At 39.0% G+C, this 26,706-nt stretch overlaps 1 protein-coding gene across 1 annotated transcript in view; it reads right to left on the bottom strand.

Annotated features, from left to right (window-relative positions):
* The window catches only part of HOMER1 (homer scaffold protein 1), a 131,806-nt gene that overhangs the window by 3,702 nt on the left and 101,398 nt on the right, over positions 1-26,706 (bottom strand). The window contains exons 6-8 of the mRNA XM_044266442.1: positions 23,596-23,752; positions 16,759-16,869; positions 16,051-16,131 (exon numbers count right to left, since the gene is read on the bottom strand). Of these exons, the coding sequence (XP_044122377.1) occupies positions 16,051-16,131; positions 16,759-16,869; positions 23,596-23,752 (349 nt within the window). The remainder of the gene's footprint in view (positions 1-16,050; positions 16,132-16,758; positions 16,870-23,595; positions 23,753-26,706) is intronic.

The raw sequence follows: 26,706 nt of genomic DNA, 5'->3' as shown, positions 1-26,706 counted from the left end.
TCCATTTTGTAGGGACGCCTGGGTTGTTCAGTTGGTTAAGCGTCTGCCTTCGACCAGGATCATGATCCCAGGATCCTGGGATCAAATCCCGCATCGGGCTCCTTGCTCAACAGGGGAGCCTGCTTCTCCCTGAGAACCATTTTGTGGATTAGCTACGTCCCATTTCAAAATTTCAATTCTGCCCACCTCTTTTCCCCTTAATGCATAACAAACTGGTAGCACTCTCAGCTGAAAGCAGGTAGGAAAAAAGAGAATACGTTTTCTTCCTTAATGGGAATTCTGGAGAAAGACTTGTGAGACAACAACTCTCTAACATGGAAGTATTAAGATCCTATGAATGTGTTAATTAGTCTTTGTTTTGCCTCACTATCCAACTGAATGCTTATGTCAGAGGAAGAAGCTCAATGGCTAAAAACTATAGTCAAGATCTATGATAAGCGTACATGTGAGAGAATTACAAAGCTGACAGTTCCAACATACTGCAAATCATAGAAAAAAATGACAAAAGGCAAGTAAGAGTTTATGACAAAAATATTAATTAAAAAAACAGAATCAAGTCTAGCATACTTAAAACTTAGAAGGTATTGCTCTAGAAGTGTTTCTAAACACGACAAATATAGTAAGAGATTCTAAAAAATAAAATGATCTAATGACTCAGATTTAATTTTGGTTGAAACTTTAAATTGAGAAAAAGAGCAGAAAACCAACTATGACACTTTACACAAGGTATTAAGATAAGCAGTTAGTTGAAAGTTATATCCTTTCTGGAAAAGGATATCCTTTCTGGATATATCCTTTCTGGAAACCTCATTCACATATGTCAATTATATGGGACAATGACAACATTCTGGTGTTAATAATACAATATGAATCAGCCTCAGAAAATATTTTTTTTTAAGATTTTTTTAAAAAAGATTTTATTTATTTGTTTGTCAAAGACAGCACACAAGCAGGCAGAGTAGCAGCCAGAGGCAGAGAGAGAAGCAGGCTCCCTGCTGGACAAGGAGCCCGATGCAGAACTCGATCTCAGGACCCCGGGATCATGACTTGAGCCGAAGGCAGCGGCCTAACCGACTGAGCCACCCAGGTGTCCCTCCGAAAATATATGTTTCAAATGTTAATACATGGTTTAAATGTAAACCTTATAAAAATTCTATCAAATTTAAAGGAAGGTGGAACACTTTTTAAAAAAAAAATTTTTTTGAAAGACAATCCGGTAAATGTTAAATGGGAAAAAACCTTGAATATGAAGCAGCACAGTGTAAACCGGCAAACACTGGTATGCATGGGGACAAAGACTGTAAATTACTGTACAAACAGAAAAGAGCTGCTGTTGTTATGGGCACTTTTTTCCAAAATTTATTTTTTACAACATCTGTAAAAACTAAACTTTTGAGGAAAATAATGGCTTGAATACATCTAAGAAAGTAACCCTCTTCTAGGAGTCTGAACATAAATGTTCACTTGCCCTAACAGAAATAACTAAGAGTAAGGCTTCTTACTCTTAGAATGCCAGGAGGAGCCACCAGAACCTGGGAAAATACTAGAACACAGCAGCTCTAATGAGTAATAAATGAAGATTCTAAGAAATCCCAATCTAATATGAAAGCATTTAGGGCTGGAGGTTTCCCAGGTATGTTTCTAATCTCTTCCCTGTGAATAACCCACAAAGGGAAGATAAGTAAATGGTGAGCAGGATTTGAAACCAATAAAATACTTATAAATGCAGAAGCCACATGCATGGAGTCTCCGAACTAGGAGGGAGAAAACAGAGCCCGGATCAAATGTAAAAATTCCACTCATGACTGCACAGCAGGCTCTCTTGCCTGCTTCAACAATAAGCTTAAGAGTAGAATGTTTCCAACTATAAAAATAGACCAAATGTCATTCAATAGAAAACACCCACTTCACCAGGCACCACCCAGTATGCCCTCTGAAGCCTTCCTTACAGTGAAAGGCTTCCTTGTTCTCCTTGCCTATCAATGAAACATGCAAACATTTTCAATGGAAGCATGCAAAACACCACATTTCCCCAGCTATTAAAATGGCATTGTTCTATCTAGACAGAGTGTCATACTCCCAGCCATTTCTCTGATTGGAGGAATTTTAGGAGTCAGATAACAAAAGGGATCCAATACAGTGCTGACAGTGCTGGTCTATTCTGAGGCAGAGAATGTAATCCTAGAGCAAGAGTGGCCAACACCGTCAGTGTACACAGGCCAACACCAGGCAACCAGTGCCCCAGATGATGGGAAATTCCCACTAGTCTGCCTTATGTTCCTGTTTTCCAAGCCTCTCTTTCTCCCTCTTAACATATTCTTCTGCTTCTAACCATTTCTGTGCTACTAGCTGCTGCTTCTTCATGTAAGCATGCTTCTTCTTCGACATGTAAGCACATGCTGGGGGAATCCAGAGACCTGGTTCAGTCCTGATAAAGCAATGGAGGCCGGAGCTAACTTGCTTCCGAGTGCTTTAAAAGGCACTAAATGCAAGTATAAAATCTTAGTGGGTAGAAGGTCACATTCTGTATTGTTATTTATGGCACCTCAACACTAGTGTGATTAGAACAAATTTACACAATTATCACCATCATCATTGGGACCACCACATCAGGCTCATTTTCCGCCAGCTTAAGTCCTGCATTTTTATTTTATTTTTTTAAAGATTTTATTTAGTTATTTGGCAGTGAGACAGAGATCACAAGTAGGCAGAGAGGCAGGCAGAGAGAGAGAGAGAGAGAGAGAGAGAGGGAAGCAGGCTCCCTGCTGAGCAGAGAGCCCGATGCAGGACTCGATCCCAAGACCCTGAGATCATGACCTGAGCTAAAGGCAGAGGCTTAACTCACTGAGCCACCCAGGCACCCCATAAATCCTGCATTTTTAATCTAAATAAAAGTTACAGAAAAATTCTTTGACAGCTGATTCCCACGTTAAGCTGTTACAAGCAAGATATATTGCCCTATTAGGTCATCAACCTTCATATGTAACACAACATATAAACCATCAAAAGAAGAATCAGTAATTCAAGAGTAAAGTGGGCAAGAGACACATACCCGAGTTTTGAAGAAGAGACTGTCAATGATTATTTACATCTTCTATGTACTAGCAATAGAGATAGAGCAGAAAATAAACAAAGGCAGTTCTTGTTTTAATGCAGCACGCATTCTAGAACAAGGAGACTGGCAACAAAAAAGCAAGCGCTTCTGGGACACCAAGATATCGGTGACTCTGTGTGCTGACTTCCCTCAGCCATCCTCCCAAACTATAAAAACCAATAATAAGAATAACACCACACAGATTCCATGACTTCAAAGTAACTTGAAGAAACGGAACAAATCAAACTTCAATTTCCAGCAAAGACATTTCCCAAGCTCTCTCTCTAACCCTTTGCAAAGGACAAGGCGGGGTCATGGAGCAAACAGAACAGAGGGAAGAGGAAAACAGAAGGCTTAAGACTGAACTCTAATAACCCTAAAGACTGGAAGTGTTGAAATCCTGAATAATCAAATAAACAAAGTTTTGGTAGACCAGAGCGGAACTACAAGGAAGGGACTGACTTGTGCACACGAGACAGGAGGCAATCTTGGAGAGGAGAAATGGGCACGAAGAAAGAGAAAGAAGCCTGCTTGCACACTACAGTAAAGGAGAAGAAGCAACACAGGGAAACTTAAAGTCTTCTAAGACAAGAGAAAATTAAAGCAGGGAAGGACACATAGTCTCTCCCCCATTATCTTCCAAAAAGAGGGTGGTTTTGAACTGAGAATCTGTAAGCCACTCAAAACTGCCACTCACAAAATACAAAGGTGTGAGCTATCTTCATCTACGTAAACTATCCTAAGATGAAAACAGAAAATGAAAATCTCGACTTCAGTGAATGAAAATAAAAGCACTGCCTCTCCCGCTGGAAAAAAAAAACAAAACAAAAAACCCAACTATGCAGCGCAAGAAAACAGAAGCCTCCATTCTGAATTAAATACTGTCAAATAGGGTGCCTGGCTAGCTCAGTCAGAAGAGAGTATGACTCCTGATCTCAGGGTCATGAGTTCGAGTCCCAAGTTGGGTATACATGGTACTAAAAAAATAAGTAAATGAATTCTAAATATTTTCAAACAGGCATTCAAAATAGAGCCTGACTCAGATATCAAACACTAAAAACAGAAATGAGCCAAAAAACTAAAAAAAACAGGAATGATTAAACCCTGAGAGAAAAAGGCAAAATTATATCAGAAATAGAGACTGAATCATAAAACTTAGTTTAAATTTAATGAAATTAAATGAAATAAATTTAAATTACATTATGCTTTACTCAGTTATTATCTTTAAATATTCAAGGGAATGCAAGTGAGATAACGTAGTGGAAATGGTCAAAGAAAAAGTGTTTGAAATAGAAGAGAAGAAAAGACCATCTAACTACGTATCACTGGAGCTCCTTAAGAACACACCACAAGGGACGCCTGGGTGGCTCAGTTGGTTAAGCAGCTGCCTTCGGCTCAGGTCGTGATCCCAGCGTCCTGGGATCGAGTCCCACATCGGGCTCCTTGCTCGGCAGGGAGCCTGCTTCTCCCTCTGCCTCTGCCTGCCTCTCTGTCTGCCTGTGCTCGCTCTCTCTCCCTCTCTCTCTGACAAATAAATAAATAAAATTAAAAAAAAAAAAAAAAAAGGAACACACCACAATAGGACAAAGCTAATATTTAAAACCTTTACGTAAGAAAACTTCCTGGAAATAAAGGAAGACCCAAATCTACGCATTAAAAGAGCCCACCAAGTACCTAAAAACACTGACCCCCCCCCAAAAAAAATCAATTCTGAGAAATATCTTAGTTGAACTCTTAGACATTAAAAATAAAGGAAGGGGCGCCTGGGTGGCTCAGTGGGTTAAGCCTCTGCCTGTGGCTCGGGTAGTGGTCTTGGGGTCCTGGGATTGAGCCCCGCATCGGTCTCTCTGCTTGGCAGGGAGCCTGCTTCCCTCTCCCTCTCTGCCTGCCTCTCTGCCTGATTGTGATCTTTGTCAAATAGATAAATAAACTCTTAAAACAAAAAAAAAAAAATAAAGGAAAAGTGGCACCTGGGTGGCTCAGTCAGCTAAGCGTCTGCATTCAGCTCAGATCATGATCCCAGGGTCTTGGGATTGAGTCCCGCATTGGGCTCCCTGCACAGCGGGGAGTCTGCTTCTCCCTCTGCCTGCTGCTCCCCCTGCTTATGTTCCCTCTCTCTGTCAAATAAATAAATAAAAATTTAAATATATATACATATATGTATATGTATATGTATATGTATATATATATAAAGGAAAAATCCTCACAGCACACACACAGGAGCCCTAAACTTCCAAGGCAAGAGAAGTAGACTGGAATAGATCTCTTAAAAGCAACATAAGGGACTTCAGGGTGGCTCCAGTGGTTAAGTATCTGACTCATGATTTCAGGTCATGATCTTGGGGTCCTGGGTGCCTAGCCCTGCGCTAGGCTCCATGATTAGCAGAGAATCTGCTTCTCTCCCTATCCCTTTCTCTCTGCCCCTTCCTCTGCTCATGCTAAAATAAATCTTAAAAAAAAAAAAAAAGGCAACATAAAAAAAAGGGAAATGTAGTGGCATTTTCAAGAAACTCAATGAAAGAAAATTGTGAACCAAGTACTTTATATCTACTTGTCACCCAAGTCTTTTATTTTATTTTAAAATTACTTTATTTTTTTTTTAAATTTCATCTGCTTATTTTTGAGAGACCGAGCACACAAGAGGAGCAGCATGCAGAGGGAGAAGCAAGCCCCTCCCCCCATGGATAAGGAGACCAATGTAGGACCTGATCCAAGGACTCTGGGATGACCACCTGAGCCAAAGGCAGATGCTTAACTGACTGAGCCACCCACGTGCCCTAGTACTAAGTCTTCTAAAAAGCAACTTAGGGACGCCCGGGTGGCTCAGTTGGTTAAGCAGCTGCCTTCGGCTCAGGTCATGATCCTAGGATCCTGGGATCAAGTCCCACATCAGGCTCCTTGCTTGGCAGGGAGCCTGCTTCTCCCTCTGCCTCTGCCTGCCACTCTGTCTGCCTATATTCACTTTCTCTCCCTCTCTCTCTCTCTGACAAATAAATAAATAAAATCTTTAAAAAAAAAAAAAAAAGCAACTTAAACCCATGAGCTCTTCTGGAACCATCTACTAGAGGAAAAGCTTCATCCATATTACCGTAGAAACTTCAGAGAAAGGACTGGTGGTACTAGATATACTATATGTAATATATATCAAAGACTAAAACAAGGGTGGACAATGGTTTAAAAATAATATAAAAATGTTAGTTTTTTTAAAAAGGTTTTATTTATTTATTTATTTATGAGAGAGAGAGAGAGAGAGAATGAGAGTGAGAGCTAGAGTAGGGGGAGGAGCAGAGTGGGACAGAGTCTCAAGCAGACTCCTCGGGCTGAGAGCAGAGCCCAATGCAGAGCTGGGTCCCATGACCCTGCGATCACGACATGAGCCAAACCTAAGAGTCAGATGCTTAACTGAGCCAACCCGGAGCTGCCCGCAACCCCAAATGCTACTTAATTCTGACAAGGTAGAAATAATACAACTAAAAAGCAGGATTAAAAAAAGGAAAAGAGAAAAGGAGAATAAGCTTCTAATTATTTAATAGGTTATAGTTCAAAGTCAGCTATCATTAAAAACTAACAGTCAAGGGGACGCCTGAGTGGCTCAGTGGGTTAAAGCCTCTGCCTTCGGCTCAGGTCATGATCCCAGGGTCCTAGGATCAAGCCCCGCATCGGGCTCCCTGCTCAGTGGGAAGCCCGCTTCCTCCTCTCTCTCTTCCTGCCTCTCTGCCTCCTTGTGATTTCTGTCTGTCAAATAAATAAATAAATCTTTAAAAAAAAACAAAAACAAAAACAAAAAAAACCTAACAGACAAGGGTGCCAGGGTGGTGCAGTTGGTTAAGCTCCTGACTTTTGATTTCCACTCAGGTCTTGATCTCAAGGTCATGAGATCGAGCCCCACATTGGGTTCCGGGCTCGGCTTGCAGTCTGCTTGGGATTCTCTCTCCCTCTCTCTCTGTCCCTCCCACTCATGCTCTCTGTCTAAAATAAGTAAGTATTTAAAAAAATAAATAAATAAAAACTAATAAACCAGATAGTGAAAGTTTAAATATGTATACAGGTAAGTAGGAGTATTTTTTTTAAAAAGATTTTATTTATTTATTTATTTATTTGACAGGCAGAGAGGCAGGCAGGGGGCAGGGGGTGGTGGTGGTGGTAGAAGCAGGCTCCCTGCTGAGCAGAGAACCCAATGTGGGGCTCGATCCCAGGAACCTGGGATCATGACCTGAACTGAAGGCAGAGGCTTTAACCCACTGAGCCACCCAGGCACCCCAGTAGGAGTATTTTTAAAAAGTCTAAAGGTAAACACTAAACAAAATTAAGACCTTAAATATCAAAAGATATAAAAAAGGACAAAGAACATATATAGAGAAAGAAAAAAATCAAATTAACATAACACATAGGAATTATTACATAAAATAATGACAAGGTAAAACAAAGCATAAAAAATTGTATTGATAAATATGAATGCATTACCTAGTAAAAGAAAAAAATTTCAGTTTGGCTCACAAAGCAGTCTCTAAGTATTACTACATGACACACAAGAAGCATTCAAAAACTGATTTTACGTGAGGTCAAAAAAAGGTTGTATTAAGTTACATTAAGTATAAATATTAAAAAAAATATGTGATCACAATGCAGTAAGAGTAGGAATTGAAAACAAAATCATAAAATAGAAAGGTCCTTCCACTGAGCACTTCATTTAGGAAGGGCAAAAATAACAGGATGACACAAGATAATGAGAGGTTTTGATACTGGTAGAAAAGGTGGCAAAGGAAGGCACTTTAAGGCTAAAATCTGCAATGCACAATAAAGATATAACCATTATATTTAAGTACCAACCTCCTTATAAAGTAGGAATTATAGGAGCTGTAAAGAGGCGTAGATAAAATCACACTGATGAAAGACTCACTGTGCCACTCTCAATCCAGGAGAGAGCGAGTGGAACACAGGACGGGTAACATTACAGAAAACAAAAATTATAAATTCAATAAGGAACATCACCAAAAAAACACCATACATGAGATGACGCAAAAAAGCGCAGCCAATTATGTAAAGCAGAAATTATACAAACCCTTGTGTTACAAGATAGTAAAACTAGAACTTAAGAAATAAATCCAAAAAAAAAAAGGTCCTTCTACCAGGAAATTAAAGCACCTTCTGTTACTTTTTATTATTTTTTACTTATTTGAGAGAGACAGAGAGAGCAAGCAGAAAGGAGGGACAGAGGGTGAGGGGGAAGCAGGCTCCCCACTGAGCAGAGAGCTCAATGTGGGGCTCCATCATAGAACCCTGAGATCATGACCTGAGACACCCGGGCACCACTAAAGTGCCTTCTTTTATTTATTTTTTAACTTTTTAAAAAGATTTTAATTATTTATTTGACAGAGACAGAGATCACAAGTAGGCAGAGAAGCAGACAGAGAGAGAGGGGGAAGCAGGCTCCCCGCCGAGCAGAGAGCCCGAAGCGGGGCTCGGTCTCAGGACCTTGAGATCATGACCCAAGCCAAAGGCAAAGGCTTCAACCCATTGAACCACCCAGACACCCCAAGTGCCTTCTTTTAAACGTATCATGGGTACAAGGGAAATAAGACGAAAATTACAGAATTTCAGGAAATAATGATAATAAACATACTAAATATCAGAATCTATGAAACATACCTAAAGCAATCATCAGAGGACAATCTATAGCTTTAAACACATATACATAAAAGTAAAAGAATGAAAATAAAGGAATTAAATTCTCTTCTTAAAATGCTTAAGAATAAGTACACCAAAACAAAATAAGAATAATAAGAAAGAATCAGTACACCAAAACAAAGCAGGAATAATAAAAATAAAAGGAGAAATTCATGGGGCTCCTGGGTGGCTCAGTGGGTTAAGCCTGTGCCTTCGGTTCAGGTCATGATCTCAGGGTCCTGGGATCGAGCCCCGGATCAGGCTCTCTGCTCAGTGGGGAGCCTGCTTCCTCCTCTTTGTCTCTGCCTGCCTCTCTGCCTACTTGTGATTTCTGTCTCTCAACTAAATAAATAAAATCTTAAAAAAAAAAAAGGAGAAATTCGTAAGGTAGAGGACAGAAAAAAACAGTGGCACTGATTAGACAAGAAGGACACTGGACAAGAAGAAGAAAAGGACAATGGACAACTATATAAAATAAGAAAGAGAGTGCTCGCTGACTCTGTGAAACCTAGATGGAAGCTTGCACAGCCCAGTGTCTGCAGAAGAAATAGAGAATAATCCAGGAACTACTCCATAAAAATGCACCAGGCCCTGATGGTGTCAGTGTTCAAAGACCCAGGTAGTTTCAATATGCCATCCGCTATTGCAGAGCATAGAAAATGAAGATAGCACATCAAGTACGACTGAAGTATTACTGTGTGTAAAGTATAAGCTTGATGCCTCAATCTTATAAAAACAGCTCTCCCCAGAAGAAGAAAATTACAGACCAATACCACAAATGAGTATTGTGTAAAAATGATAAATACTAAAGACCAAAAATCTAATACCACATTAAGAAAATAAGATACCATAGCTAAGTGGTATTTATTCCAGTTATGCAAACGTGGTTAGGTATTAGAAAATCCACGTATAAAATAAACCATATTAAATAGACCTAGAGAGAAAATTATGATTAACTCCAGAGATACTAAAAAAAAACAAAAACAAAAAAACCATTAACAAGATTCAACACTCATCCCTGATTAAAAACACACTAATAGGAACAAAGGACACTCTCCTAACATGATAAAATATATTTTAGTGTTATAGCCAGCATTTTGCTTAATGGAAAAATACTAGAGGTATTTTCACTAAGATGAGGGACAAGATAAGCCCATCATCTCTACTCTTATTTAACACTGTAGTGGTGTTTTTCACAGGTGTAATTGGACAAGAAAAATCAAGAGGCTTAATAATTGGGTGAATAAAAGTAAAATTACCTCTGTGGGCAGTTATGTGTTATAATACCTAAAAAATCTTGAGAATCAAGGGAATAAATGACAAAACTAGCTCAAATAATAAAATAATTTAGTCAGGTAGCCGGACGTAAAAATAGCATACAGAATTCAACAGCTTTCAAATATACAAACAATAATCAATTAAAAGATATAATAGTAGAGAAAATCCCATCTGAAATATAAAAAAAGGAAGATATAATATTAATAAATAAGAAACGTGCAAAATAGCATGTTGAACACCTTGAAACACTCCTGAGAAACAAAAAAGTAGATGTGAACAAATGGGAAGACATCCCTTATTCTGGAATAAGACAGAAATTTCAGTAGATATTGCTTCCTTGAAGTCATATTATAAATTTTAAGCAATCCCAATAAAATTTTTTTATGGAGCTTTATTTTCAGTTGACACAAAATTGGTACCAAACACTGAATTTCATATGATAAAACAAATATGTAAGAATACTGAAAAAAAAAAAAAAAGAAAAAGGAACTCTGGGAGGAGTTCCTGGTCCTACCAGATATTGAAGCCTTTACTGTTGGTGCAGTGTGGTACAGAGGCATTAATAGAGTGACTAGCGGGCTGGAATAGAAAGCCTGGAGTAGATCAAAATGTGTATAGAAATCAAGTATCTCCAATCTCTGGAAAAATTAATGAAGTTTTAAATAAATGGTAAAGAGGTAACTGGACAGACATTTGGAAAGCTACATCCACATACCACACACAAAAGAATAAACCCAAAACACTCAGAGATCCATGTGAAAAATGAAACCCTGTAAGGACTAGTGGGAAATACACATGAATTCCTGTATCATCTGAGTTTGGAAAAGAGCTATCTAACTATATGATCTGCAAGCCAGAACCAAGAAAAGAAAAGAGTAATAAACTGACTATTACATAAAACACTATCTTGGGCAAAGCCCAAAAAAAAAAAAAAAAAAAAAAAATTGGGAGAAATTTTAAATGTAATCAGATATAAAAAGAACTCCTGCAATATGTAAAGAACTCCAGAAAGAGAACCAAAAATCCTCTAGGGAAAGGGCAAAAGACATGAACACCCATCCACCCATGTACAAAGAGATACTGAAATGACCGCTAAGCTTATGAAAGATGTCCATGTCACTCATGAGATATGCAGATTAAAACTATCATTTCTTATCTAGTGACAATACGTTTTGTTGGCGAGACTATGGGCAAAGAGGCACTCACAGTAGTGGTTTAAGTAGGCACCAGCACAATCTATTACGGAGGGGAATTTGACATTGTTTAACCAAACTACGTATGTATGTGTTTATTTCCTTACTTAGAAATCTTCCTTCTGAGAATCTATCCTTCCTGGCTAGCTCAGTCTGAAGAGTATGAGACTTTGTACCTTGGTATAGTGAGCTCGAGCCCCAGAGTGGGTGCAGAGATTACTAAAAAATAACAAAACCAAAACTAAAACCAAAAAAAAAAAAACCAAAAAAAAAAAAAGGAGGAACTTAAAAAAAAATCTATCCTGAAGATCTACCTCCAACAATAACAAAATACCTGTACACAATATTACTTATGGTAGTAGTGCTGCAGAGCACTGGAGAAAACATCAATACCCCCATCAAGGAATAGCTGAATAAACTACCACACACACAAGTGAGGGACTTTACAGCTATAACAAGCATGGACAAGATCTAGATGAACTGAAACAGTGACTCCCAGAATGTATTTTCAGTTAAAGAAGCAAAGTGCACAAGAGCCATCGAGAGCATGTTACCACTAAAAAAAGGGAGGAGAAGGTAAACAAAGAGACCTATCTGTTCATTTGTGTGAAAAGAAATGCAGAAAGGATTAACCAGGAACTAATGAGACTGGTTACCTACAGGTGGCAGGTGGAAATGGGGTGGGAAGGACCGGGCAGATGCTAGGGTAATGGGGACTAGAGGTGAGGTCTCTAAAAACAACTTTCTGAATAGTCTGACTTTTGGAACCAGGCTAATGTTTCATATACTCAGGAAATGCATATATAAATAAAATGTAGAAGAACAGATAAGAAAATATGAAAATAGAATACAATATGATACAAATGAACGTAAGTATGTTTCTTTTTTTTTTTTTTTAAGGTTTTATTTATTTATTTGACAGAGAGAGCACACAAGTAAGGGGAGCAGCAGCCAGAGGGACTAGGAGAAGCAGGCTCCCCGCTGAGCAGGAGCCCAATGCAAGGCTCGATCCCAGGACCCTGGGATCATGACCTGAGCTGAAGGCAGACGCTTAACTGAGTGAGCTACCCAGGCACCCCAAACAGAAGTATGTTTCAAATGAATAACCTAACCAATTGCACAGGAGAAGAGGAACTAACCCAACAAAATTTTGAACACAGGCTGAGGGAAAAAAAAATTACAGTGATCTCTAGTTGGTAAGGTTCTGTCTGCATTTTTTTTGTCGTGGTATGAATTAGTAGTTCAAAAACTATTTTCTGTGTTAAGATTGAGAAAGTAAGTAAATATATTGTAGATAATGAGAATCAGGTTTCTTAGTATTGGGTAAAGGAATTATAAATACGAGTATGGGGAAGGCTAGAATAAACTCCATTGTATTACACCGCATTGGGAGATATGAGTAAGAATTCAGTTTTATGCATACATGGCTACTGAAATAGACATAATGTGGTATGTATGTATTTCCAGCCCTGCTTATTAAATGGCATAGAAGCAATGTCATCTCAATAGCAAAAAGCTTATCTGGTACTCAGATCTTGGCTTCTAAATATCAGCCGTTGCTTAAAGAAATTTCTCCTTGGAGGGGTGCCTGGGTGGCTCAGTCAGCTAAGCATTTGCTTTCAGCTCAGATCAGGATCCTGGGGTACTGGGTTCAAGCCCTGATTCAGACTCCCAGCTCAGCAGAGAGTCTGCTTCTCCCTCCCCTCTGCCTGTGCTCTCGTTCTTTCTGTCAAATAAATACACAAAATCTTTTGTTTTTTTTTTTTAAAGATTTTATTTATTTATTTGACAGAGAGATTACAAGTAGGCAGAGAGGCAGGCAGAGGGGGGTGGGGAAGCAGGCTCCCTGCTGAGCAGAGAGCCCGATGTGGGGCTCCATCCCAGATCAGGACCTAAGCCGAAGGCAGAGGCTTAACCCACTGAGCCACCCAGGCACCCCAAATACACAAAATATTTTTTTTAAATATTTTATTTATTTATTTGACAGACAGCAATCACAAGCAGGTAGAGAGGCAGGCAGAGAGAGAGGAGGAAGCAGGCTCCCCGCCGAGCAGAGAGCCCAATGTGGGGCTTGATCCCAGGACCCCGAGATCATGACCTGAGCCGAAAGCAGAGGCTTTAACCCACTCAGCCACCCAGGCAACACCACAAAATCTTTAAGAAAAAAAAAGAAGAAGAAGAAATTTCTCTCTGGAGAAATAGCTAATTCCAAGGCTGAGGACTGAAAAAAATATAAGATGAGCCTGGAATATGTAGTTGTTCTAAAACATGAAGACATTCTTTAAAGAATGACAGGGTCACATAAAAAGGAAAAAGAAGCTGGACTGAAGGGGTTCCCAGTGGCCAAATCTGGGACAACTCAAACATCAAAATAAATACATATGACAACTAAACGCAACACATGAGCCTAGAATAAATCTTGGACCAGAAAAACAAGTTTTAAACTTTGTTATAAAGGAGATTGTTAAGACAATTATGGGAATATGAATAAGGTCTGTAGACATACAGTTTCTTGATTTTGATGGTTATATAAAACAATGCCTTGGGGCACCGGGGTGACTCAGTCTTTAAGCGTCTGCCTTCAGCTCAGGTCATGATCTCAGAGTACTGGGATGGAGCCCTGCCTTGGGCTCCCCGCTCAGCAGGAAACCTGCTTCTTCCTCTCCCACTCCCCCTGCTTATATTCCTTCTCTCGCTGTCTCTCTGTCAAATAAATAAGTAAAATCTTAAATATATATATATGCATAATATATGTTTATATATAATATATATGTTAAGTAAAATCTTAAAAATCTTAAATATATATATATCTCAGTTTCTCTGGGACAATGTGTATGTAACTGGGAAAACGTCTGCCAGAACCGTCAGGAACATGTTGGCAGCGTGGCTGCCTGAAGCGGTGGGGCAGCCGGACAGAAAGAACAGACACTGTGGAGTCCAAACCAATGTGGGTCTCACTCCTTTTTTTTTTTTTTTTTAAAGATTTTATTTATTTATTTGACAGACAGAGATCACAAGCAGAAAGAGAGGCAGGCAGAGAGAGAGGAGGAAGCAAGCTTCTGGCTGAGCAGAGAGCCGGATGCGGGACTCAATCCCAGCACCCTGGGATCATGACCTGAGCCGAAGGCAGCGGCTTAACCCACTGAGCCACCCAGGCACCCCGGTCTCACTCCTTTCTAGTCCAGCACCTTGTCAACTTGCAAACACTCCTGAACTGTGGCCTTCTCTTTGAAAATGGGGATACAGGGGCGCCTGGGTGGCTCAGTGGGTTAAGCCGCTGCCTTCGGCTCAGGTCAGGATCTCAGGGTCCTGGGATCGAGTCCCGCATCGGGCTCTCTGCTCAGCAGGGAGCCTGCTTCCTCCTCTCTCTCTCTCTGCCTGCCTCTCTGCCTACTCGTGATCTCTCTCTGTCAAATAAATAAATAAAATCTTGAAAATGGGGATACAACACCTGCTAGTGTGAGAGTACGAGCAAAGGCACATGAGTGCTCAGCAAACGCCTAAATCGTGGCAAAGACTCCGAAAATGGCAGCCTGAACCAAAGGAACGAAAGATGAAGCTCCACTGAATTCCCCTTCTTCTTCTAGCTCTGAGTACATGCTTCATCTTTATCTCAACACCGGGCTTTTTCAACCTTGGCACTATTGACAGTTTGGTCCCGATAATTGGATGTTTAGCGGCATTCTTGACTTCAGCCGACTACAGGTCAATAGTACTGCCCGAGTTGTGAAAATCAAAATTGTCTCGGCACATTGCTACATGTCGCCTGGCACGAAACTGCCCCATTCGAGAACCAGTAATTTACACAGATCATTAAAATGTGGGAACAACTATTAATAGGGCTAGCCAAAACAAATCAGATGGCTGCAAGTCAGTGATAGGAGAGATAGAGGGAGAGGGAAAAGTTTCAGGCCATATGAAGAACCTACAGCCTTTCTCCACTGTCCCAGAATTCTGACTACATATATAAATGGAGATTGGACAAGTGAACCTATATAAGCCTCAGGTTCCTCTGGTGACTGTTACAAGAAGAAAATGCACAACAGAAGTAAAATGCTTAGCAGAGTGTCTGGCACATAGGAAGCCCTCAATGAATGCAAGACTCTCTCATTACAATTGAGGTACTCTCCTATTCCTGGGCTTTCAGGTCCCACTTACCACCCTGATCCAAAATTCCTCACTCTGTACATACATTTATTTCTACTCCAAACTCTAAAGTGGTCCTAATCTTCTTTTATAGAGGCAGCTGAACCCTGGGGTGTTAAAAAAAAAAGGGGGGGCCAGAGGTGCCAGAGACTTTGATAATGAATTCTAAAAATCTTCCCTAATCACTGATACAGGATATATGTATGTAAATTAGAGTCAGGAAACATTATTTATGCAAAAAAGGTGAGTAAAATTCAGAAGAATAAAGAAAGAAAGATGTCGCTAGCTTAATTTCCATTAGGGCACAACTATTATTGCAATTCATACTCATTAGTTCAGTGTAAAAAAAAAATAAGTAGAACTCTTTGATTGAATGAAATCCACATGAGAAATTCTCTTTAAATTCAGAGTGTTTTTTATGTTAAAAAGTGGAAATTCCTAGAACAATGTACTAAAGGCAATTAATAAATGACCATCTCTGATGATTTTATGCTACCTAGGTGAGGTTATCACAATTTTTGGAGAATCAAAGATCAGTCATGAATCAGAAGTCCTGGAAAAATGACTGAGAACCTCCAAAATGAGGTTTCAGGAAAAAAGTCAATACTATGTCAAAGAATGACTGAAGATTCTCTCTATGTAGAGATGAATCGAAATATTATTATTGCTCACCTGTAGTTTCTGAGTCAAAGAGTCCCTCTGTTCTTGTAGTTCTCTGGCATTATCAATTTCTTGTTTTAGTCTTTCTATTTCCTAGAAAAAGTAGAGCAATGTTTTTAGCAACAATATTTAAACTAAATCAAGCACAGAGAAAGTCTTATTTCCCCCCTGAAATTATTGTCTTAGTCCTTAGAAGAGAATAATTTTAAAAACATTCCTTTATGCTGATTTTTAGAAGAGTGAATTCATCTTTATGGGTATGTTGTCTAATACGTGATAATCTGAAGCAACAAGTCTGCTTGGTGGCTTCAGTACAGCACTGCTTAGAAACGACCATCAGAACATTTTAAAGCTGCTTCAAGCCTTGTGGATATAATTCTTTCCTGTGCTATTAAATCCTATGACTGGAAACCAGAGAAAGCAACAGCTTGTAAAATCCATTTAACCTCTCACAGTTTTCTGTTGATGTTACTAATGCAACTCTCTCACAGAAGGCAAGTATCTCAGTCTGACTGCCTCACCGTCGTTCCTCACAGCAGAAACAAGGATGGAGAAAATAGGAACAAGCTTCGTTGTCAATAGAAAAAAATTTCATCTCCTCCCCCAAAACACCCCACAACCTTACTTTATTCCATAAAGCACTTGTAAATCTGACAGAGACTCCAGGAGTTTGTGCACCTATGGTAGCTGGGTTACAGATGAATGAGAAGGAACAAATACCTCTTCCTTCACTTTCAGCGTCTCTTCTAGTTCCTGTATTGTCTGGTTTAATTCTGTCTTGTGGGTGTGCACTGCATTGGCTTGGCTACTAACACATTCAAGCTCGGTCACCTAAGATGAAATGAAAAGACAGGTTAAGCTGTAGGACTATCTCAAGAGATTTCTTGCAGAAAATGTAATAAGCCCCGGACAGGTAAATCATGACTTTTAAACAACATATGAAAATCAATTTTGAGAAATATTAAGATACTTAAGGTAGAATGAATAGATTCTTTAAGGATATGAATTTAGGACAATGAAAAAAAGACTGGGGAATAATTATTTACATGGCTTGGTCATGGAAAAAGTTAGGAAAGCTTAACTGATTAATGACAGTTGAGAACCCCTATAATGAAAGGCTTCTTTAAGAATTTCTTATGACAACATATTCCAAATCAGATAGAGCCATCTGCCTTCCATCTGCAGCTTTCAAATTAAACATGGCTTCTGAAAACCGGCCTTGCCGAAGTGAGAAATTTTTCAAATACATTTCCAAAATGTAAGAGAATCTGGAAGAAAAGATACGCTTAAAATACAACTTAAATCAGTCGATACTAGAACGACTTCACATCAATAGTGTCTCTGTAGCAAAAGATAACATTCTTTAGTCAGTAAGAATGTACTAAGGGCCCAAAGAGCTACATAACTTTTAACGAGCACTTGTTATTTTCTGGGAGAAGAGAGAAGGGCACTGTCCCTCAGAGTTAAACCATCCAACAACATTGTTGGATCCAACAGTCAAAATAGACAGAAGTCAACATAAAAACATGCATGCACACTCCATCACAGCTCTTTACACACATCAGCATCTCATACATTTTGGCTGACTAGAAGAATGCAGTAAATTCTAGACTATTAACGAAACGCAAATCTTTCTTCTTCACATTTTCCTTATCTACTTACCCTCCATAAATATTACTCTACATTTCTAAACACTTTCTTCCTTTCTATTCGTGTACTAATAGCCTTGTGCAGACCCTGATCATCCAGGCCTAGACCACAGCAATGGTCATAAGAGGACATAATTATAATCTTTGTCTATTTTTACCTCCTATAAACTAACATTCATTATCATTATGTAACTCCTCCATTCAAAGTCTTTTAAAGTCTCATTTTTTACAATATCAAATCTAAACCCTCAGGTCTTGCATGCATCAGTCCTTAACTACTTAACCATCCTCATCACCCAAGACACCACATATGTGGTTTTTCCAACTAAAAATAGGCAAGTCTCCTCATCCTAAGAATAAACCACTCACACACCCATCTTGCTGACTTAACTAGAATATCCACTCTTACCACTGAAGCTGTTCAGACATTAGCAAACCTTCAGCTCTCAGCTCAGCATGTACTTTCACCAGAAAGTCATTCCTATTTACTTAATTCCTCTAGGCTCTCCTGTCCTGTGGTCCACAAAATGAAATGTATTCAAAATCTTGGGAATTATTTCCTTATTGTTCAATATATAGCAGTTTTTAAATTTTTTGTTTTTTGGTTTTTTGTCCAATTAGATAGATAATGAATTCATTATGGGTAGTTTCTAGTTCTGATTATGATGGAGTACTTTTTACTGGAAAAATTTTCCCACAGTTAACAATTGCACATCATGACCAAAACATAAAATTCAACTGTTTGAATGCCCTGTTAAGTGACAAAGTAGAGCAAGAGACAGAAAGAAAGCAATCACATTGGGTACCCCAAAGATACAGATGTAGTGGAAAGATGGGCCATCTGTACCCCAACGGTCAAAGCAGCAATGACCACGGTCACCAAACTGTGGAAAGAGCCAAGATGACCTTCAACAGATGAATGGATAAAGAAGATATGGTCCATATATACAATGGAGTATTATTCCTTCATCAGAAAGGATGAATACCCAACTTTTATATCAACATGGACAGGACTGGAAGAGATTATGCTGAGTGAAATAAGTCAAGCCGAGAGAGTCAATTATCATATGGTTCACTTACTTGTGGAGCATGAGGAATAACAAGGAAGACATAGGCAGATGGAGAGGAGAAGTGAGTTGGGGGAAATCAGAGGTGGAGATGAACCATGAGAGATTGTGGACTCTGAGAAACAAACTGAGGGTTTTGGAGGGGAGGGTGGTGGGGGGTTGGGTGAGCCTGGCGGTGAGTATTAAGGAGGGTACATATTACATGGAGCACTGGGTGTGGTGCATAAGCAATGAATCTTGGAACACTGAAAAAAATTAAATTGAATTAAAAAAATACACATTTACACATCCTTTTGCTTGAAGGAACTCTGTAGTCTAGCTGCACTGCTTGACTAGAACTTAAGTAGAAACTTGTGGTCTTATTTCCCTGAGGAGCCCGAGGGTCTGGGGATTCCTTAGCACAGCTGAAACAGCTAGAAATTGGAGGAACTGTACGAAGAAAGCCCCCAAATAAACAAACAGACTCCCTTCAAGTCTTTGGCTTTCCCTTGAACTACATACACGCAGGTAAGATCCCAGGAGTCCAGCATGGGACTATTGGAAGGAGCTGGAAGGCTGTAGGAGCTGAGTTGTGGTAGGGTTCACCACAGAGAGAAGAGTTTGACGTTTCAGTCCTATCAAATTAGATGACATGGGTTATTAGCTCAAGCTTTCCAGTGAAACACCAGAAGGGTTATGCCTTAGAAATAAAGATTTCCCAGGACTAGGGAATTTACCATAGGGTTAAAGGGCAAAATTAAAATAAATGAACTCTAATGAAGTCTAAGTCCATACCTCCACAATTTCAGGGAAATCTGTAAGTAAGTTTAACTGCTTGGCTCAAACAAAAATCAACATCATTCAGAGTAAGATAAAAGAATCTTACTGTATGTCATCTAATTTCAAATGTCTAACATACAATTAAAATGACTAGACATGTGAAGAACTAGGAAAACACAACCTATGGTAAATACAGAAAGCTGCCCCTTACACCACTCTGGCTGAAACTGCAAAGGAATTTAGGCTCCAAGGAAATGACACCTGATGGAAATTCTAATCTACAAGAGGGAAAGAAGAGCACTGAAAATTATAAATATGAATAAACAGAAAGATTTCATTTCTTAGATCTTTAAAATCCAATTCACAATTTAACCCAAAATTTCCTTAAGGACAGAGATTATACAGTAAGGGGATATGACAGTTCTTGAGTGACTATTTATTGGCTCATGAGTTAACTGTCATGGATTAATTTATTTTATTGTGGTAAAAACCACAGAATAAAATTTATCATCTTAGCCATTTCTAAATGTACAATTCAGTAGTGTTAAGTATATTCACACTGTTATGAAAAAGATCTCCAGAAATTTATCATCTTGCAAAATGGAAATTCTATACATATTAAACAACAACTTCCTTCTTCTTCCTCGTAAGTTAACCTTTATACATACAATAGGATGACATTTACTCAGATTTCTTACTCTCCCTCCCTGTCTCTATTTCATATTACTTTCCCTGTCACCCTGATCCTACTCCATTCCTCAAATTGTGCTCTGGTAGTAAACCCATTTCCTATGGTCTATGAAATTCACTTCTTTGGTATGCTTCCTAAAAAAAGAAACTAGTGGCATCTACATCCCGCTGGGTAAATGCAAATGCTCTGAATACAAAAAAATTCTTCTCAAGTAACTGTTTGGTCTTCTAATATTATTTATACTGGGATTTCTGATCTTCTTATCCTGTTTGAAATTACAAATACAAGTGTCCCCCACTTCCTGAGAGTTTGCATTAGGCCACTTCACATTCATAAAAGACCTGTATTAGTATGATAACAGCTTTTATTGGCAAAACTAAAAATGGTCCTCAGATTTGTCGGTTAGCAAAAACAGACACTAACATAGATCTTTCGTAAAGACAAAGTGAACTTCTGGAAAGTAGGAAATACTCTTCACTTCTACTACTTTGGCTTAAGAAAGGTTTCACAGATGACATGATTCTTTATATGGAAAACCCAAAAGACTCCACCCCCAAACTACTAGAACTCATACAACAATTAAGCAACGTGGCAGGATACAAAGTCAATGTACAGAAATCAGTGGCTTTCTTATACACTAATAATGAAAATACAGAAAGGGAAATTAGAGAATCGATTCCATTTACTATAGCACCAAGAACCATAATATACCTGGGAATAAACCCAACCAAAGAGGTAAAGGATCTGTACCCGAGGAACTACAGAACACTCATGAAAGAAACTGAAGAAGACACAAAAAGATAGAAGACCATTCCATGCTCTTGGATCGGAAGAATAAACATTGTTAAAATGTCTATACTGCCTAGAGCAATCTATACTTTTAATGCTATTCCAATCAAAATTCCACCAGAATTCTTCAAAGAGCTGGGGCAAATAATCTTAAAATTTGTATGGAATCAGAAGAGACCCCGAATTGCTAAGGAAATGTTGAAAACAAAAATAAAATGGGGGGCATCACATTACTTGATTTCAAGCTTTACTACAAAGCTGTGATCAGCATGGTACTGGCATAAAAACAGACACATAGACCAGTGGAACAGAGTAGAGAGCCCAGATATGGACCTTCAACTCTATGGTCAAATAATCTTTGACAAAACAGGAAAAAATATACAGTGGAAAAAAGTCTCTTCAATAAATGGTGCTGGGAAAACTGGACAGCTATATGTAGAAGAATGAAACTCGACCATTCTCTTACACCGTACACAAAGATAAACTCAAAATGGATAAAAGACTTCAATGTGAGACAGGAATCCATCAGAATCCTAGAGGAGAACATAGGTAGTAATCTCTTCGATATCAGCCACAGCAACTTCTTTCAAGATATGTCTCCAAAGGCAAAGGAAACAAAAGCGAAAATGAACTTTTGGGACTTCATCAAAATCAAAAGCTTCTACACAGCAATGGAAACAGTCAAAAAAACAAAGAGGCAACCCACGGAATGGGAGAAGATATTTACAAATGACAGTACAGACAAAAGGTTGATATCCAGGATCTATAATGAACTCCTCAAACTCAACACACACAAAACAGACAATCATATCAAAAAATGGGCAGAAGATATGGACAGACACTTCTCCAATCAAGACATACAAATGGCTATCAGACACAGGAAAAAATGTTCATCATCACTAGCCATCAGGGAGATTCAAATTAAAACTACATTGAGATATCACCCTACACCAGTTAGAATGGCCAAAATTAGCAATTAGAAATTAGAAAATTCTATTACACTGAATATAGTCACTTTGGAGGTGCAGCAGTACTCCATTCTATTAGTTTTATTGTTTTACAGCCTATGAATGTCTCAAAGATAATCCCAAAAGAATAAAAACAAATATTTCATTGAAATCCTGCAAGTGAAGAAACAGAAAAAGTATCACAGTTATAGGCTTAATGCAGACTAGTTCCCACCTTCATTAGGACAGATACTATATCTACAGAACAGTTTTTACTTTGAGGGAAACAACATGTGTTGGAGGGGATGTGGAGAAAGGGGAACCCTCTTCCACTGTTGGTGGGAATGCAAGTTGGTGCAGCCTCTTTGGAGAACAGTGTGGAGATTCCTCAAGAAATTAAAAATAGAACTTCCCTATGACCCTGCCATTGCACTACTGGGTATTTACCCCAAAGATACAGATGTAGTGAAAAGAAGGGCCATCCGTACCCCAATGTCCACGGTCGCCAAACTGTGGAAAGAACCAACATGCCCTTCAACGGACAAATGGATAAGGAAGATGTGGTCCATATACACTATGGAGTATTATGCCTCCATCAGAAAGGACGAATACCCAACTTTTGTAGCAACATGGACGGGACTGGAAGAGATTATGCTGAGTGAAATAAGTCAAGCAGAGAGAGTCAATTATCATATGGTTTCACTTATTTGTGGAGCATAACAAATAGCATGGAGGATCATGGGGAGTTAAAGAGAAGGGGGTTGGGGTAAATTGGAAGGGGAGGTGAACCATGAGAGACTATGGACTCTGAAAAACAATCCAAGGGTTTTGAAGGGGCGGGGGGTGGGAAGTTGGGGTACCAGGTGGTGCGTATTATAGAGGGCACAGATTGCATGGAGCACTGGGTGTGGTGCAAAAATGACGAATACTGTTATGCTGAAAATAAATAAATAAATAAATAAATAAATAAATAAAAGAAAGGTTTCACAGGATTGCTTTGCTTTTGGATAGTGGGGGAAACTTTGTGTAACCAACCTTTATAAAGAACTTCTTACCTGTAATTTTTAAGTTGCTTCTTCCTCAAAAAAACAATAAAATTAAATAATAAAAGCATCTATCATTAACTCGGTGCAACTGCACATCAATTCATTTTCTCTATTCATTTTCACAGGAATTCTAGAGACTATATATTATTATTCCTATTTTATACATAGAATATTGAGCAGAAAGGGGTAACTTACCAAAGGTCAGAGAGCTAGTAAGTGGCAGAATAGAAAAGTATTTTTCTTTTTAAAATATTTTATTTATTTGACAGAGAGAGAGAGAGAGATCACAAGTAGGCAGAGAGGCAAGCAGATAGAGAGGGAGAAGCAGGCTCCCTGCTTAGCAGAGAGCCCAACGCGGAACTCGATCCCAGGACCCTGAGATCATGACCTGAGCTGAAGGCAGTTGCTTAACCCACTGAGCCACGCTGCGCCACAAAAAAGTATTTTTCTTAACTAAATAAACCTACATTTGCTACCATCTATATGTATGTTCTGACAAGAAATGACTATCTCCAGATGTCGTTGCAAGGAACCTACATGTATGTCTCTGCTGATCAGGAAGACCTGTTAGCCATCAGTCCCCAGGGCCAGCTGCAGCTCTGAGCTTACCCGCTTGTGCAGACGTTCTGCTTCTTCCTGATAGGCAGCAAGCTGCTGTTTCCATTGTTTCACATTGGCAGTGGACTCCAACAGGGCCGCAGTGAGTTTGGCATTATTTCCTTTGAGGGTAGCCAGTTCAGCCTCCCAGTGTTTGCTGATTGCTGAACTAAAAGAGAAGAAAATTCTATTACACTGAATATAGTCACTTTGGAGGTGCAGCAGTACTCCATTCTATTAGTTTTATTGTTTTACAGCCTATGAATGTCTCAAAGATAATCCAAAAAGAATAAAAACAAATATTTCATTGAAATCCTGCAAGTGAAGAAACAGAAAAAGTATCACAGTTATAGGCTTAATGCAGACTAGTTCCCACCTTCATTAGGACAGATACTATATCTACAGAACAGTTTTCACCCATTCTCTTTTGAGGAATAAACATTATATCCTGAAAAATATCTACAGGCCAACCTAACAATGTACTGTGTTATTTTTTAAAGGCAGGTATTAAATTTTTTTATTTTTAATAAAAATATGGCTGACATATAATATGATATTTCTAGAGTATAACAATGATAATCATATACAATTTACAATTTTGGGATCTAGTTTTCTAACAGACCAAAACACACACAGGATCCAGTGTATTGCTCTGTTCCATCCACCCGTCTGATTATATTCTGAGTTTTGGAAGGCAGCTATGCTCACCACTATATTGTTTGTGTATGTGTATGTGTGTGTTTAATATTTTATTTATTTATTTGACAGAGAGACCACAGGCAGGCAGAGACAGAGAGGGGGAAGCAGGCTCCTGGCTGAGCAGGGAGCCCGATTCGGGGCTCAATCACTGGGACCTTGTGATCATGACCTGAACCGAAATGTTAAGCAGATGCTTAACAACTGAACCACCCAGGTGTCCCCATACCACATCTTCTTTATCCATTCATCTATTGATGGACCTTGGGCTGCTTCCCTATCTTGGCTATTGTAAATAATGCTGCAATAAACCTAAGGGTGCATGCATCTTTTAGAAAGTATTTTCATTTTCTTTGGATAAATACCCAGAAGTGAAATTAATGGATCATATAATATTTCTATTTTTAATTTCTGAGAAACCTTTAAACTGTTTTTGGCTGCACCAAATGCAGGAAACCCTTTAGTACAATTTCATTCCTTTGTGAAACACGTAAGGATGCTGCAAAGTCAATAAGGTTTGAGACATGTAATGTATTATTTCTTCTGTAACTGTTACTGATTTATTTCACATTACTCATAATTTTTAAATGCCCAATACACGAAAAATTTGTCACAATACATTTATTTCAGGTATTATGATAGGCTACACCTAGAAATTGGTCTTAATGACTTAATTTCTGATAGAATTCCATGTCACATATAAAACAAACAAAAAAACCCTAACTCAAAAATGGACGAAGGACCTCAATGTGAGAAAGGAATCCATCAAAATCCTTGAGGAGAACACAGGCAATAACCTTTTCGACCTCAGCCGCAGCAACATCTTCCTAGGAACGTCGCCAAAGGCAAGGGAAGCAAGGGCAAAAATGAACTTTTGGGATTTCATCAAGATCAAAAGCTTTTGCACAGCAAAGGAAACAGTTAACAAAACCAAAAGAATGGGAGAAGATATTTGCAAGCGACATATCAGATAAAGGGCTAGTGTCCAAAATCTATAAAGAACTTAGCAAACTCAACACCCAAAGAACAAATAATCCAATCAAGAAATGGGCAGAAGACCTGAACAGACATTTCTGCAAAGAAGACATCCAGATGGCCAACAGACACATGAAAAAGTGCTCCATATCACTCGGCATCAGGGAAATACAAATCAAAACCACAATGAGATATCACCTCACACCAGTCAGAATGGCGAAAATTAACCAGTCAGGAAATGACAGATGCTGGTGAGGATGCGGAGAAAGGGGAACCCTTCTACACTGTTGGTGGGAATGCAAGCTGGTACAAACACTCTGGAAAACAGCATGGAGGTTCCTCAAAATGTTGAAAATAGAACTACCCTATGACCCAGCAATTGCACTATTGGGTATTTACCCTAAAGTTACAAACGTAGTGATCCGAAGGGGCACGTGCACCCGAATGTTTATAGCAGCAATGTCTACAATAGCCAAACTATGGAAAGAAACCTAGATGTCCATCAACAGATGAATGGATCAAGAAAATGTGGTATATATACACAATGGAATACTATGCAGCCATCAAAAGAAATGAAATCTTGCCATTTGCGACAACGTGGATGGAACTAGAGGGCATCATGCTTAGCGAAATAAGTCAAGCGGAGAAAGACAACTATCATATGATCTCCCTGATATGAGGAAGTGGAGATGCAACATGGGGGGTTAAGGGGGTAGGAGAAGAATGAATGAAACAAGATGGGATTGGGAGGGAGACAAACCATCAGAGACTCTTAATCTCACAAAACAAACTGAGGGTTGCTGGGGGGAGGGGGGTTGGGAGAAGGTGGGTGGGGTTATGGACATTGGGGAGGGTATGTGCTATGGTGAGTGCTGTGAAGTGTGTAAACCTGGCGATTCACAGACCTGTACCCCTGGGGATAAAAATACATTATATGTTTATAAAAAATAAAAAATTAAAAAAAAACCCTAAAAGCAAAAAACTATTTCCTCATTTACTGTTCTACTTAATAAGTTATCCAAAGTTAATTGCCTGAACCAGGACAATTTTTCTATTATAAAGACAATCCTATTAACTGGAAAGAATACTCTCTTGATAATTCCTTTGTTAACTGTCCCCCAAAGAAAGAACTGCCTCATCTGAAAGAAAAAGATGTATTTATTTGAGAGAGAGAGACAAAGAGAGAGAGAGAACACACACTCAGGGGGTGGGCAGGGGACAGGAGAGAACCTCAATCAGACTCCCGATTGAACACGGAGCCCGGAATGGGGCTCATGACTGCAGGACTTTGAGATCATGACTTGAACCAAAAACAAGAGTAAGATGCCTAACTGACTGAGCCACCCAGACACCCCTCTTCTTTCTTATTATTTATCAGTTTCCTTCTTTTAGTGAAATTCTATAAACCTCATCCTGTTAACTAACTAGTGATGATGATAGCTTTCTGTAATC

The sequence above is a fragment of the Neovison vison genome, chromosome 1 (genome assembly GCF_020171115.1).
Source record: "Neovison vison isolate M4711 chromosome 1, ASM_NN_V1, whole genome shotgun sequence".
In the NCBI taxonomy this organism is placed as follows: domain Eukaryota; kingdom Metazoa; phylum Chordata; class Mammalia; order Carnivora; family Mustelidae; genus Neogale; species Neogale vison.
Note: the sequence above shows the minus strand (reverse complement) of the source record. Positions and strands in the feature narration are given on the sequence as shown.